Genomic DNA, 17,008 nt, shown 5'->3' on the forward strand with positions numbered 1-17,008 from the left:
ATGCAGTGTAGACATATCCTTATAGACTAACAGATTTATTGGAGCATAAGCTTTCGTGGGCAAAGACCCACTGCATCTGATGAAGTGGGTCTTTGCCCACAAAAGCTTATGCTCCAATAAATCTGTTAATCTATAAGGTGCCACAGGACTCCTCGTCGCATTAGCCACATAATCTACATCAGCAGGAACTATTTTATACTGGTACTTATAATACTTTACCCCCAATGTTAAAAAGATACCTAAAAACATAATGGATCTAATTCATGTTCACTGCTACTCCAGTAACCTCAGTGGGGTGGCATTGGGGATGAAACTGAAATGACATATTAACCCTTGAACTGCCTCTGGCCCTATGATAATGCCTTTCCCCGTTACAATAAAAAAAAGCCTGCCAGATCAGGTTACTGCTCAGTTTCCAGAGGCACTTCTCTAAGCCATATGTTGAAGGCCCCCCTCATGAGGCCCTAGTCTAGTATTTCATCTCCTAGAGACCAGGTGGTCTTCTCTCATGACAGAGGCAGAAATGGGAGCATCGCTCTCTAAAGGCAACCATGTTAAAAAGCATAAGAGGCTGTTTGTGTTTTATGGTGTTTTTCAGGAAAGACTTTTGAGCTGAGCTGAGCAGTAACTGTGAGTATTGTGGCTTTTTCAAGGTAGCTTGACGTCTGTAAGCTAATCATTTTAGTTTAATGCTCACCTAGAATTCAACAAGTCGGTTCTAACTAACACAGTTTAAGTCTTAGGAAGCTTTAAATCTCTCTGTTTTCACACATGCAGCTGACTGACTGTAAACGTGCGGGTTTTTTTCATCCTACAGCTCTGCAATGCAATGAAGCTGCAGCCTCTGATTAGCACACACACACACACACCACACTATGGATGCCTTGAGAATACACACTGGTACTGAGGACAAGTTTCTTGTCTCTGAGTCCCATCTGTCCCTGGAGAGACAAGTTTTACCAACACTACTGCTTCTTGCACTGGTATCTTTCTCAGGATTCATGCCTGCTGTGGTTGCCAAGGACTCAAATAACACATGTGTGGAGATCCAAGTACTTCAAGGCATCCCAGACACAACAGCCATGATGGGGAAAGTATTTTACTACTCAGTACCACCATTTGCCTTTCAGGGAAAGATAACCCACTACAAGGTAATACTGAGTTAAATATACTACTCTGTATAATACATTATTAAGGTAGGTATTTACTCTCGATTTTTGCAATAATTGCTAGTTAATTACAATACCGCTCTGGAGAACCTGCGGGGAGTGGGATTTTTAATAAGACTATTTTAAAACCTGACCTCCTGTAACTTGGATTTCAGCATAACAATTATATTGCTTACATTAATTGTATATTAAAGAAACACCCAAATATTTTTTAGGCACTAAACCAGGGGTGGCCAATCTGTGGCTCTCAAGCCACCTGCGGCTCTTTGCTCAGAGAAATGAGGCTCTTAGGGTTACCATACGTCCGTGTCCTCATTTTTCCGGCTTTTTAAAAACACAAAAAATGTCCTGGATTCAGAGAGGGGGCTCGATTTTCATTCAGAGCCACATACCTGGACTGTTCATGGCTGCTCTGAGCACATGCCCCAATGCCTGGATGGAGAAGTATGTGGCTGCGGCCGCAGCTCTGGTGAGATCCAGGGTGTAACTAAAAGAATAAAAGTTTCAGGCTGCCTGGCTCTGGCAGAGGGGTGGGACATTGGGCTAGAGTGGGGAGGAGGGGGCTGAATTGCCTGGCTCTGGAGGAGGGGGAGGGCATTGGGTGGGAGCTGGGGGTGCCAGGCTCTGGGGGGGGAGGTAGAGTGAGTGCATTGGGTTGGAGCAGAGGAGAGCTGGGGGTGCCTGGCTCTGGGGGAGGGGTGGATAGCTCTTTGCACTACTATCCACAGCTATTTTGGCTCTTAGCGTCTAACTGGTTGGCCACCCCTGCACTAAACAGTCTTTAGCGTTAAACATGGCTGCTGACTGCAGTCTCAACATTTTTTTTTGTAACAATGTCAGTGTTTCCAGAAATCCTCTGACCTGCTCATTTAATGGTTTAATACAATGTCTACATTAGACAGAAAGATAAAACTTAACTTTTGTTAGGTGCAAGACTTGGTATTACACACTATTGGGAGAAAAAAGTGACTCCTCCTCCAGTGGAACTGTAGTTTAGTAAAATATGGATGGTCCTTGTAATGGAAAAACACCAAGAATGTACACAAGAGATGGGCCAAGACGAGGACAGGTCTTTAGAAATGCGATCACCCTTTTTAGTAGCTTCAGGAGATAGTCGAGTAAGTCTATAAAGTGCTACCAGACCATTTGTTGTTAGTCTGTACAGGATACACTTAAAAAACAACACATGTAGATGGTATCATGAGCTTTCATGAGCACAGCCCACTTCTTCAGATGACCGGAGTTCAGTGAAGAAGTGGGTTGTGCCCATGAAAGCTCGTGATACCATCTACATATTTTGTTAGTCTATACAATTTTACCCTTTTTAGTGTATTTACAGGAGAGTGCCCCAGTCAAAAATGCAGAATCTTTAGCCATTTTTCCTTGAATATTAAACTGGCCCTGAATAAGTAATGTATGATGTAGAACACTGATGTTTTATTGCAACTTAGCCTTAATAAAATCTTGCAAAACAAGACAAAAAAAATTGCCATGAAATTAAATGAATTATTGATAGCTTCCAGCTATCTTTAAGGATAGCTGCAGCTGGTTCTGTTATAGCTTAGTCTTTTCTTCATAGAACTCTTGATATATATTTTTCAGTTATAAGAGTGATGTCCATGTGCTACTCCTCAAACTCAGTTTATCCTTTGTCCCATTATTGAACAGTTTACTTTGGCCAGTGGTGCAGAATTGCCAAAATGGTTGGAGTATAATCCTAATACAACTACACTGCAAGGACTGCCAGTGAACGAGAAGAGTGGAGAATACCACCTGAATGTAGCTGCCTACGGAGATGTATGCATTCAGAAAACACCAACAGCTAATGTAAATTTCACTCTTCTTGTTCAGGAGAGCATTTTGATCCCAGAAAAGATGAAAGGTTTGAGTCACATGCCCAAGGGTAATATGTAAGTATCTTTAATTTTGGCAACTTAACAAATGCATTTGGCCAAAACCACCAAAAAATATGGATGCATCCACCAGCTGTAGGATTTATTTATTAAGGAAAAGTGAAGTGAAGAAAAGGGTGAGGGAATGCATGTTCAATGGAAGGAGGCAGACACAGGGTCAGATTTACCTTCAAGGGGGAGGAAGGAGGCCACATGACTCCGGCCTGCCAGCGTACCAGGGGAGGGAAGGAGGAAGTAGGGTGGCTGAGGGCAGAGGGAGGGGCTGTGGTACTCAGAGCGATGTGATGACGTCACTCTGTCGTCCCTCAGGAAAAGTTTTTTTTTTTTAATATATAGAGAGATATGGGGTGAGGAAAGTAATAAAATGAACATGGGGGAGGGGAAAACTAAGAGGCGCAAGAGAAGAAACACTTTTCAGATTTTCATTTCCCAACAGACAACAGGCAGATGCTAAGTAAAGAGCAAATATATTTGGAAACAAATAGAACCCCCCTCAGTAACTGAATAAGTACCAGACAGTTGACACACCACAAAAGGAGCCAGTTTCTGTTCTGACCCAGAAAAAAAAAAAAAAGACAAGCATGTCTGAAACTGTATATTGTGAGATCAGGATAGGGGATCATGAAGCTAAATCTAAACAACTGTAATTACATTCTAATACTACTTGGATAGACTGGGGACCTGAAATTTATCCAGATAAGAAGGAATTTAGCTAAAAGGGGGAGAGTTACACATGTCAGTGATGTGTGTCAAGGGACATAGCCTAAATTCAAACAGGAATTTTCACATCAAAAGCCGTCTGATAGAAGGGTTTTACCGTCTACATTTCTTTACTTTCAGTATCAGTTCTGAAAGGTGTACAAGGACGGGTTCTGTCACCTCTGCTGAGATCATCATCCACGCGGCAGCTGAATCGCTGGATGTTCAGGAACGCCTATACCTGGTGTGCACCATGGCAGAATATCTCCATCTGGATCCCACTTCATTGGCCCTAAATCCATATCAGGGTTTGGTACACAGAAGCAGGTGGAACCTAACAGTATTGGCTGAAGATACTAGTCACATCAACTTCCTAGAAAGCCATTATATAGGGCTCTATTGGCCTGTTGGATGTGGAATTTTTGCAATGCTCTCAGAACTAGTTCAAGTTCTAAGACACAATGTTGATTCACACCGTCTCTCACAGCTCTTAGGATATGAAATTGCAGGCTGGAGAATAATTAAAAGAGAAGGATTTGAAAGACAACATTCAGGAAGACAACCCAGACAGTTAATGTTTACACCAACACCAACACTGAAAGTGACTGAAATTATTGCAAAACCAACTGAAGAAGAGGTCTTCACTACTTTGCCACCAAAGTCATTATTTTACCTACACACAGAGACTGTGGTCTCCTCTATGCAGAGTTGGTTATTTTTCCATGAACTGAGCACAGCTATCACCAATTACAATGATCTTATTCCACATTTTGAAACAAGCCAACAGAGTTCAGGAGCCTTAGAAATAGACCCATCATGGAATTTTCCAAGTAAAAGAGCAATGTCTAGTACTATTTTTCAAGAGCGCTCTGCTTTTGCTTTTCCTGAACTTTCACCCTCTTTGATAAGTACAGCAACCTCTCTTTCAATAGAATTTAAGGGACTGCAAAATACTGTTTCTAGTATGCCACTCTTATTAGAGCAACCACAATCTCACAAACTAGAGTTGGATCCATTCTTACAGTCTAGTAAATCAGAGCCACTGCAGCACCATTTTCTATCAGTCCTTTCTTTTGACATCACCGAGGCAACTGGTAAAGGTCAGTTTTCAAGACCCATTTACACTTTAATGACAGAAACACGTTATGAATGGCCTCTGATCTGGCCAGAAGTGTCTCCTAGCTCGGCACTTCAAACATGTTTTCTAGAAGAAATATTGACATCAGTTTATAGCCATCCAAAGGACAGCATCTCTGATTATGACCATTTTCCTGAATATGGAATGCCATCTAGTACAACCACCTCTCCAGAAAAGTTGCCTTCAACACCCACATCTACTTCACTACACCTGGCATTATTTGATTTTACACCTTCCATTGATGATATGTTTCTACTTTTGTCAGGAAGTAGTCATTTGAGTCAAGAGGTATTTAATGGCTTTGAATATATGTCTAAGTCTTTTATGAGTATCCCACAGACAGACAGACTTCCATTTACTGAAGAAGAAATCTCCGATTCTTCTATAATCCACATAGGTACAGCGATTTGGGATAGAACATCCAACCCAAGCTCTGTTACCTCAATATTGGATTCTTCTATTTTAAGTAGCACTTTCCCCAGTGATGCTGGAACAGCTCAAGAAACAAGCCTGACAGCTCAGTCCTACCCTAATAACGCTCCACTGCTTTCTCTGCCTACAGATTTTGCTGGCTTTCAAAGCTCTGAGCTGTCCAGACCAATGAAGATATTTGATTCTTATGACAGGAGCAAACTCAGAACATACAATCATTTTCCAAGCATTTTACCTAGTGGCACAAAGGTTTTAAATCCAGACAGATCTCTTGTAACCAGAATAATTTTGCCAAACACCACAGTGTTTACCCTGGAGCCAATTAAAGTGTCAAACATCCCATCCTACACTGCAGAAACATCTATGAGGACTATGTTTAATGCTGCTTCTCATCTGCACAATGGACAAGGTATGTTTTAGGTTTGTGGCTTGTCATTCATGGTATTTATTGAAATGCTGACTAATGTGTAGGAGGTTGGTGGATTCTTTGCTTGATTCTAGCAGACATGAGCTCACATCCATCATCAAAATATTAACCTTAGCAATGTAGGAGAGGGGGTAGCAATAGAATGGACTCAAAGACTCAAGTATATCCTTTAATCCTAGAGGTGGTACCTTTCTGAAGCCAGAAGCTTGCACTATTACTGCTCATGCCGCTTACTTTGTGGATAATAGTGTCCCTGCAAAAAAACCAAACTATAAACAATAATTGTAGCAGATCTTAAATACTAGAAAAAGAAAGTTAAGCATTTTGATTGTCAAAATATTTCTATATTTTAGAGTGAATTGGGTACTTGTCAGTCTGGCCATTTTCAGCATACTGCCCCATAACCACACTTTACAAAATCATTTTTGTGAAGTGTGGTTATGGGGCAGTATGCTGAAAATGGCCAGACTGACAAGTACCCAATTCACTCTAAAATATAGAAATATTTTGACAATCAAAATGCTTAACTTTCTTTTGTTTTAATTATTGAGATTCTCAATGTTCAGTCATTTATCAAAGGCTACAGGTGGAGGAGAGAACCCAACCTTAGGAAGATCTCCCCATATTTGAAAGGACATGCCATTTGGTGCTTTTCCAAAGTATCTTTTTAATCCAATAATGACAGTCATTCCAGTGCACGGTTCAGTCAGCAGTGTCTACAAGAAGAGGTGGGGAGGGCATGTGCTATAGAGTCAAGAAAATATTTCATTACTCCCTTCCCATTTGACATTTGGCTATTCTCAGGTTCAACTTGATACCCAAGTGATCTTTAACATCAACTCACTGCATAATAAAGTTAATGTCTCACGTGTATGGATTTACACATTCAACATGCTTTACAAAAATTAATGTATTAACTTAATACTACTGTTGTCACCTGGCATTATCCCCATTTTAAGAATGGGAAATCAAGATGAAGAGATTAAATAACTTGACAAAGATCACACAGTGAATCAATGGCAGAATAAGGTAGAAGCCACTCAAATGAGGAAATTCATATTCTAGTATTCTATGGCTCCTACCTCATTCACTCATTTTTCCCCTCCACTAGATTTTCTCTTTTTGGTAATCACATGGTTAACCCCTCAGCATTAGTAACATTGGAGCAAATCAAAACAAAAGACTAGACTCTCTCTTCTCTAACACTGTAATAAATATTAATCATTTCTTTTTCACAGAGCTGGTACAGATGCCCTCTTCACTGGTCTACCAAGATACAAGCACTTTGCCAATCCCCACATATGAAGCACTGCAATCTACAGAAGTTGCATGGGTTCATCTTCTGTTTTCTGTGTCACAGGTGCTTCACGACATAACTCCAGGTAATACATTGAGCACTGCACATTTGCAGATATTCACTTTATACCCATGGGTATCCATGTTTCCAGATGTCAATGCAGATATCTTCAGTTCAGTTTTGTGAATACAGATGGGGATACAAAGTTTGTATCCACGCAGGACTCTAGTAATACAATTACTTTGGAAAGCACAAGCATAACAAACTTCAGTGTTTCTCAAATGCAGAGTGGCTCCTCCACTATATTCAGAAGTTAGAATATATTTTTCTAATCTTGTAAGATCTCTGATGGCCATTTTAACTATCGGGCTTTCTTGTGCAAGAAATTCATGTTGACTGTCTACACTGGCCTCTTGCGCAAGAACAGTTGCGCAAGAGAGCTTATTCTTCAGCGGGAGCATCATAGTTCTTGCGCAAGAAGCACTGATTTCATACATTAGAACGTCAGTGTTCTTGCACAAGAACTCCCCACCAGTGTAAACAGGCAGAATGTTTTTGCATAAAAGCGTCCGCTTTTGCGCAAGATCGCGCCAATGTAGACACAGCCTTGGAGTATTGTGTCCAGTTCTGGGCACCGCATTTCAAGAAAGATGTGGAGAAATTGGAGAGGGTCCAGAGAAGAGCAACAAGAATGATTAAAGGTCTAGAGAACATGACCTATGAAGGAAGGCTGAAAGAACTGGGTTTGTTTAGTTTAGAAAAGAGAAGACTGAAGGGGGACATGATAGCCGTTTTCAGGTATCTAAAAGGGTGTCATAAGGAGGAGGGAGAAAACTTGTTCATCTTGGCCTCTGAGGATAGAACAAGAAGCAATGGGCTTAAACTGCAGCAGGGGAGGTTTAGGTTGGACATTAGAAAAAAGTTCCTAACTGTCAGGGTGGTCAAACACTGGAATAAATTGCCCAGGGAGGTTGTGGAATCCCCATCTCTGGAGATATTTAAGAATAGGTTATATAAATGTCTATCAGAGGTGATCTAGACATTATTTGGTCCTGCCATAAGGGCGGGGGACTGGACTCGATGATCTCTCGAGGTCCCTTCCATTCCTAGTATTCTATGATTCTATGATCTCTCGGTCTCCCTGGATTTTCCAGGACTCAGTTAGAAGGCTCCTTCCTAGTTCTTCATGCTTCAATTCAAAATCTTGTCCCGCCGCCCTTATTTACTTGTTTTACTATAGTTTGGAGATCAGGGTTCCTTTGTGCTCAGTCCCATACATACAGTGAGACACAGTTGCTGCCGCCAAAAACTGGCCATCTAAATGCACAAAGGACCCTCTGGAGCTCTACACTGCTTTCTACCTCCTCTTCCCTTCTCCTGTTCGTCAGCACCATATGGAAATACCTCATGACCTTTCTACTCATAGCTCGTTGATTTTTTTCATGCCTAACCGTAGGCATGAAAGTGCCAAAATCAAAAGAATCCCACCTAAAATATGTCCCTAGACACCCCACCACAGCTATTGCTTTGACCTGCATACAATACTCTAGTCACGTAAGTGCATTTAAATTAAGTCTGTCTTAAGCAGCAACATGTGAGAACAGCCAAAACTGGTTGCATCATAGAGGCAAAAGTCTTAAAGATCAAACAAAATTGCACTGGAAACCATGGGAATAAAATAATTGCAGAAATGGGGCCTGATATTGGAAATGATCCCTTTTATAGGTTACAATGCAAAGTATATTGCAGCAATACCCTATGAAACCTTTTGTACAAAAACACATTTTATTGTAGTAGTCAGGTAGCAATACTGATTAGAAGAAAGTAACAGTTTATATGTGCATTGTACACCAATGTACAAATTTCTTTATATTTATCTATATAAATGTTACACCCTAAGTGTAGCTACATTTTATAATAGATGTGGTTTTAAAAATACAATACATACACACTGGCTGAAGTACACTACTGACAAAATTTCAGGTGTTAATACAAACTAAAGTTAAAACATCTGTCAAGTGAGGTAGCCCCAGGTTTCTTTGAGAAGTTCCTTAGTCAAAGCTGCCAGTCACTGGTGGTTCATATGCTAATGACAAAAAAAAAGAACAATAAAAGGACACATATCTGTGTTGCCAAGGGGCAATGGTTCTTTCCTTGAAGGATTCGGAGGCAATAAGCACACAAATTGGGTGAAGTTTTAAAGATTTTACTAAGCAAATATCAAGGTAAAGTACAACACTTAATATCAGAGTAAAGTACAATGCTTATTAAGAAAGTCTTAGGATAGGATACAATGCTTACTAAAAAAGTACAATATTTATTAAGCCTAAGCAAACCTCGAAATGCAATGCAATGCATACGTCCCTTCTGCTTTCGGGAACCCCCTGAAGGAGGACAGCGGACAGACCCCAGTGGCCAGTACATAGCACCTCCCGCAGCTTCGGTCTACGCCGAGGTTCCAATGTTAGGAATATCCTTGGCACTTATATACTATCGGATCTATATTACTCACACCAATTGTTTTGAGAACCTGGCAAAATTGCTAATACATCGACTATTTTCCCAGGCCAAATAATTAGCTTTAGCAGGCAGTAAACATTCAACATAGATAGCTATGTGATCTTCCCAGACATTCCCTTCTTCTTGGACCAGGTGGATAGCCTTGAAATGGGTCGTAGAGCCTGTTAAAAGTAAACAGTGCGTTCCTAAGCTGTACCAGCTTAAGCAAGCAGTTAACTCCTTAAGACGAAGAAAATAGTGAGAAGGAAACAGCATAAAGGCTTCGTAGAGCATCCAAGCCTGAAGGGAGATGCAGGTATAAAAGTAACGATTGTTGTACACCACCTAATTGCCTCGATATCACAATCGTCTTCTGCATTTCCACTACAATATCCAAGAAGTAGAACTCAAATGGCCCTGCAAGGTGGTAGTTATACAGTCATTTTAAAAGCATGTATAGCCACCCAATCTAATGCAGATTAAAATATGAAATAGCTTTCTTCCAATTTAAATGGTCTAAAGAACTACTGACACTAGCATAAAAAACTCAAAGATGTAGACAAAAAAAACAAACTTGAAACCAATAAGAAGCAATTAGAGGAGACTCAGAAAAGTAGCTCAATCTGGGGTTAAGATTGGGTACATCTGTCCCAGAATACCCAAACTAAAGCAAAATGAAGGCTCTCTGACTCTCATTAAAGCAATATCACTTTCTGAAACACTCACAGGCTATGAGTGTTGTTTTTGTGCAAAAACCGGCAGAGCGTCCACACTTCAAGTGCATTTTTGCACAAGAAAAATCGACAGAACAGAGGGGTTTTGCCGGTAGAGCTATTCCTCTCCTCAGAGGAATAATTCCTTTTTGCGCTACAGCTCTTGCTCAAGAAGGCAAGTGTGGACGCTTCGGAAGGGTTTTTGCACAAGAAACCCCTATGGGAAAAAGCACGGGAAAAAGCACAGGTGCTCTGATGGCCATTCTGCGAATGGCCATCAGAGCTTTCTTACACAAGCATGTCCATGCAGTGGGGACATTCTCTTGTGCAAAAGCACATCGCTTTGAGGTCTGGATGCACTTTTGCACAAGAACTCTTCCACAAAAGGCTTCTTGCACAAAAACCCTGCAGGGTAGACAAGGCAACAATGTGAGCCAATCTTTATCTAAAGAGTATTTAAAGTTGAATCATACCTTGCTATGTAAGATTAAGTGATTCTCCCAGTTAAGGAGAAGGTAATAGTTATGATTATTATAGAAACACAAGTGCAATGCTATAGTTTCCTAATGAAGCAGGTAAGAGAGAAGTGAATGAAGGGTATCTTCAGCATAGATGCAATATATCTCCTCCAGCATATTTTGCTTGTGGTAGAAGTTACCTATTACAGAAGAAAGAGTAATTTGTGGTGATCGAGAAAGGAAGGAGCAGGGGATGCAATGGAGAAGGGGCAGAACATACTTAACCCAGATAAAAATCTATGAAAAACTGGTTAGTTGCCAAAGGTGTAAAGGTTTCTTTATTATTGTTTTCTGTGAGCCAGCTGTTTGTTTCTTGTAACTTTCCGTCTCCATTTCTTCATCCTTTGTAGGTCAAACAAATACTTCCCCTGAAGTTGTTAACTCCATTAAATTGATAACAGCAACCATTGGATGCAAGTTCGATTTTTCAGTACCCGCTGACACATTTTATGATCAGGAAGATGGCAACACAACTCAGTTGACCCTTCGAATAAACCCAGTCGATGGCTCTCCCTCAGGGCCAGAAAGCTGGCTTCAGTTTAATGCATCTCTTCAAACCATGTCTGGCTATCCACTCAATATTGATTTTCAATATTCACCTCAGGAGTTTGTACTATCTGCCACTGATTCAGGGGGTCTGACTGCTTGGGAACCTCTCACCATTGAACTTTTGAGGCCCATCAGTGTCCCATGCCACATTTATACTATAAGAACAAAAAATAGTTACCACTCTTTCCTGAGAGAGAGAGAAAAGGTTGGTTTATTCCTTGACAAGCTTTCTAAATATTTAAAATCTAGCAGTCTTAAGAGCATCACACTGACTGCCCTCAGACCTGGGTCCACTGTAATTTCGTGGTACAACAGGTCTCTGTGTACAAGCACCAACAGATCCCAGAGTCTGTGCTCAAGAGACAAAATCCAGGAAGTGCTGAAAAAACTTAGAGTACCTGATGGGAATGTCAGCCCACACTTTGCTGAGGCAATGTTGCCAGAATACAAAATTTACATTGTTGAGAATGTTTCACATGAAGGAATCTGCTTGCCCACTCCAGAGCCATTTAATGGATCCTTGATTCTGAACAGTACCTTCCCTACATATAATGAAGAGAACAATTGCCGGATTAAAAATGCCTTGCTAATTAGCTTATGTGCAACCATTGTGATGACTCTGATAATTGTTGCCCACCGTTGCTATAAATATCACAAGATTCTTGAATCACAGTCCATGACTTTTCATGGCAGACCACCAGGCTATGGTGACCTGGAAATGGGCATGCTGAAACCCCGCAAAGCACCTGTTCTTCAACGGGAAGTTTCACCCTCGTCACCACAGTTATGGATACCCGTGCTACCTTCTTCCCAACAGCATACTTGCAGGCCCAGTGTAAGACTGCCCCAGTCTTTACCACCTTTCCAGCCTCCCAGATATCAACTCCCACCTCTTTATGAAGCAGATATTACTAGCCAAAGTGACCAAGGCAATATTCACAGAAGAGATTACCCTAAATCAAGATTACACTAAGAATCGGTCTCAAAAGAGGTATATTTGTCTATTAGGAAGAAAATGCACAGAACAATACGATTCTTAATGTTGTATTCTGTTTTAAATTTGAAAAAAGGTATTAAAACCCTGCAAATTATAAGGTGGTGTCACAATACAGAATTTTGGAATTAACAATTGGTGCAAGTATCAGAGGGGTAGCCGTGTTAGTCTGAATCTGCAAAAGCGATGAGGAGTCCTGTGGCACCTTATAGACTAACTGAAGTGTAGGAGCATAAGCTTTCGTGGGCAAAGACCCACTTCGTCAGATGCAACTGGTGCAAGATGCCAAAAAAAACCCCGATTTAAGTTACAAACCAAAAAGGTTAGGGGTTTGTTTTATAGCAACGGATTGATATAGATGAATTGAAAAGAGGCAAGTACTAATACAACTTAGGCAGTGGTTATATGTCTTAATTTTAATGACCTCTTCAGGTCAAAATAGCACTTCTATTCCCTCTTGGTACGTTTTCCAAATCACCTAAGTGACTTTGGCCCAGATCCTGGAATTTAGGAACCTAAATACCTTTGAAAATCCAGACCTAAGTCTCAATGAGTCAGTAGGATGAAGCCCCTGGATATTTAAGTTATTTTTGAAAATGGGACTTAGCTGGTTTTGAAAATGTCACCTGTCAGTTACTCATCTCAGACTTGGGTATGAGTCACTCCTGTAGACTCTGGATATTTAAACTTATTAAACACACTCACACTCTCACTCCATTTCATCATCTAGAGCAGTGGTCCCCAAGCTTTAGAGGCTCCTGGGCGCCCGGGGGGCGGAGCCACGCGTACTGGGGCACGCCAGGGCGGGGATGCCCTTACACCCGGCGCCGGCATGTGTCCCAGGGCTGGGGCCGGCGCCGCCGCCCGAGCCGCGCGCCTGGGGCCGGCACCGGCGCTGCACGCCCGCATGTGCCCCGGGGCTGGGGCCGCCCGTGCACCAGGCGCCGGTGCACATCGTGCACCTGGGCCTCCAGTGCGCCGCGCGCCGGGGGCAGGGCCGGCTCAGGTTGTCGGCGGGCGCACACAAATGCCCTGGCGGGCGCCATGGTGCCCATGGGCACCGCGTTGGGAACCACTGATCTAGAGCAATGCAGACTGCCTAACTACAAAAACAAAGCAGCATTTTTAAAGCAAGATCACAGGGCAAACATGTAAATGAAAAACTGCACAGACTTACTTTCTTGACTGTAGACCATACCAGCTCAGGAAACTGGAGGTTCCAGTGCCACAGAATATTCAAAGATGCCATAATAGAAAGAATGTCGATGTAAGGTGTATTTGCAACAAACTGGAAGCACACCAGTTTTGTAACCTAACATATAAGATATCTAAATTGTTCATTAATTCACATACTTCTGTAGATTTGTAGAAATTCTCCTTCAAATTAGCATCTCCTTCCATTTTATGCTTTTTGCAATTCCACAGGATCACATGAAAGAGCATTATAGGAAAGATGCATCCATGAAATGCACTCTGCTGCAATGTTGCATCACGTTAAAGAAATAAAGGCAACCCACGGGTGTTATAATGTTGAAAAAGATGGGTCTATCCTTTAAATATACCAACAGCTACAAAGTAAATCCTTGTAGGATAGCTATTTGTTCTCTGCTGATGCTGCACTCTTATAAAAGTAATGATATTTTGCACTTAGAACATACACACACAAAAATGGAATGAAAAGAACAATCTTGATAGAGCTATAAAACATGGATAAACAAAACCGGCTTTTCAGCTAATGGAATTTACCCAGACTGACTTGGTCCCCCCCCCCGCCAAGAGGCACTACAGGTTGAAGCTCTCTAGTCCAGCAACATCTGGGGTGCAGCATGAGTTTAGTTATCCTGGGTGTGACCAAGTTTCCTATGGTCCCATAAAGTTTGCTTAACAGCCACCAGTCCAGACTCTCAGTGTTCTCAGCTACTAGTTTATCCCTGATTGAGCCCCGTAAAGCATTGGTAATATTGTTACACAATATTGACTTATTGTGGTTTAGAAAATTCTCTGGTTCAGCACCAGTCAGGTCCCCAGGGTGCTGGACTAGAGAGGATCAACCTGTACATATAAATGTCCCTTCTTTTTCCACCGGCTTATATATTGTGGAAAGCTCTTGGAAAATGCACTTCCAGACATAACTTCCAAAGACAAACAATAATGTATCATTAATTTATATTGAAGACTATTAGAACAGCGCTACTGTGGACAAAAAACATTGAAATTGTTGACAGTATCACCCTATACGTACCGGTGTTTTTTTCACAATGGCAGTTTGAATCATTGTGAACGTGGCTGCAATAGCCTGGTTTAGAATCAAGGATGATTTGCTGAATGAACTGAGGGCACTAGTTCAGTAGAATAGTGTTGCATCTATCCACAAGCTTCTTCCTCAGGACCATTGCTGACATACCTACAAGAAGCCAACCAATTGGTTACCAGGTTTCCAGTTGATGTAAATAAGAATAGTTCCACTGAAATTAAGAGAGGTATGCCAGAGTGCACCAGCTGAGGATCTGGTCCTCTTGTTTGGTAGGCTGAACAAGATTTGGAAATATTTGATTTTGAGCAACCTGTACCTGAACTTGCACCACTGTAGTGAATGGGAATTTTGCCATTGACTTCAGTGGAGCAGGGTCAAGTCCATAACAAGCCTACTCAGCCACAGGAACTTATTACCCCTCATGCCTGATCTGTCTCATATTCAGTACTCTCACATCTTGTTTCGAATTAGATTGTAAGATCTTCAGAGCCAGGACTATGCACCTGCACATTTGTACTGCATCTGGCACAAAATCCTGATGGGGGCCTGTGGGTGCTACTACAATAGATGCATCTATTTTTGCACAGCTTCAATCATGCTGCCAGCAATCAAATATAGCATTGTGCATAAAACTAGTATTTTTTTAAATTAATGCGCCATCGTTGAAAGATTAAAACATGTTAAATGTGGTAAGGTTGGACAGAAAGTCACCCAAACTTTCAATTTCTGATAAGCCCAAAATGCTGTCTTAGCTGTTTGTTCAGCTCTACGAAAAGATCCAGCTGTTTTAGTGTCCACTTGTTTGACTATCTTGACCCTAAAAGTCCACCTTATACAAGTTTATTAAATCCCTCCAGAGAGGGGCCATGAGTCTTTAAAGATGCTATTGCAGGGGAAGGGTGGGGTTGAGTATGCATCAGAAGGCAAGAAGAAAGATAATTAATATATAACATACAATACATTTAACAAGCTCACTTCACAGGATTGTTGTGAAACTTAAAATGAAATCATCATGGCCCCAACTCAGGAGTAAATGTAAGCATATGCCTCACTTTGAAGTGTATCAAACACCTTATTTACTTCAAAAAGATTGCTTACATCATTAATAATACACATATGCTCAAGTGCCTTAGAGAATCAGGGCTCATTGGTTTGTAAAAGACTTTGAGGAAGGTCTTCTAGAAGAGCAAAGTATTTTTACTGAATCATGTGTAGCTATTTAGGTTGTTTATGTTTTTAATGGAACATGCAGGATTTCTCTTCTTATGATTAAATATTCACGTGAATATTTTAGGTTTGCAGTCTAATATTTATAGAACATCAGGAGTGGAGATAGAGAATGCCCAGATACAAAGGATAAGCACTTCTGCTTGGTGTTTCTGTTACAAAACAGAAGTAACTAATGCTTAATGTTCACATTGAAGTAGGGATCTGAATGATTAACAGGTAAGCATCACCTGTAATGGGTAATGCTTACTGGTTCCAGTTAATCCATGGGGGCTGAAGCATCTCCCTGTCCGCTGTGGGCAGGGGGCTTCTCCAGCCCCACGGGACCACAAAGGTCCAGCCAGGTGTGCCACAGGCAGGGGGGGGGGTTCCCCCGCTGGCCTACTATAGCTGGATTGGAGGGCTGTTCACCTCCCCTTTAATTGGTTAAACATTACATTTTGCTGGTTAACCGATTAAATGGGATTTTACAGCCTTAATTTAAACACTTAACATCCAGATTCCAAGTCTTCAGTATAGACAGCAGGAAGTTCACATCAGGTAGCTGTCTGAGGCTGAATAAGTTTTAAGATGAGAAGCTGCCATAAAATTTTAGGTGCTGCAAGAACTGAGGATGGCATCAGGTCTGCTTTGGCCCTATTTTAATCTTGAACTCAACTAGCCCACAGCCAACCCAAATTCATGTGAAATCACTTTAAGATGTGACTGACATAGCTCCCAAACTTTTAAGTTAATGCTGTAACTTCATCCTTGGGACTTGGCATGGTGGAAGCTTCCTGCTCCCTACATCCCAAGGCTGCACTCTGTCTCCGATGGTCCCCTGCCAAGGGTTTGGTGGCACAGGGGCCTATGTGCCTTGCTCCTGCTGGCTGCCTCACTTTTGTGTGTGCACTGTGGAGTGAGAGGTGCTGTGACTTGCTGGCACACTCACTCATCACAACACAGAGAGGAGTGAGGTAGCAGCAGCCCAGTGGGAGATGATCAGACAACTCAACCCAATTGTGACAGAGTCAGGTTGTCTTTGGATCTGAACTTGATATTTGTAATTTGGTCCTGTCAGGCTGCAAGGCTCTAGGCAGCACTTTTGTTTCTGCATCAGCACTGAACCACTGCCTCAACATGGTGCTAGGAGATACTGTGTTACAGGACATACTGTGTTTCATATAAAAGGTGGAAACA

General features: G+C 41.6%; 1 protein-coding gene across 1 annotated transcript; it reads left to right on the plus strand.

Moving 5' to 3' along the window:
• Nucleotides 1–366: 366 nt before the first annotated feature.
• LOC102452653 (uncharacterized) lies at nt 367–14,007 on the plus strand. The gene is made up of 6 exons (XM_075898864.1): nt 367–630; nt 818–1,151; nt 2,838–3,079; nt 3,923–5,760; nt 7,017–7,160; nt 11,156–14,007. The coding sequence occupies exons 2-6, from the start codon at nt 876–878 to the stop codon at nt 12,325–12,327; spliced, it is 3,672 nt and encodes a 1,223-aa protein (XP_075754979.1). The 5' UTR covers nt 367–630; nt 818–875; the 3' UTR covers nt 12,328–14,007.
• The last annotated feature ends 3,001 nt before the right edge of the window (nt 14,008–17,008 follow it).

This window comes from Pelodiscus sinensis, chromosome 1 (genome assembly GCF_049634645.1).
Source record: "Pelodiscus sinensis isolate JC-2024 chromosome 1, ASM4963464v1, whole genome shotgun sequence".
NCBI classification, from domain to species: Eukaryota; Metazoa; Chordata; order Testudines; family Trionychidae; genus Pelodiscus; species Pelodiscus sinensis.

Coding starts and splice junctions, on each gene's coding strand:
- LOC102452653 (XM_075898864.1), top strand. CDS start 876: ATGGATGCCTTGAGAATACACACTGGTACTGAGGACAAGTTTCTTGTC. Junction 3,080..3,922: donor CACATGCCCAAGGGTAATAT/GTAAGTATCTTT, acceptor CTTTACTTTCAG/TATCAGTTCTGAAAGGTGTA. Junction 7,161..11,155: donor GCTTCACGACATAACTCCAG/GTAATACATTGA, acceptor CATCCTTTGTAG/GTCAAACAAATACTTCCCCT.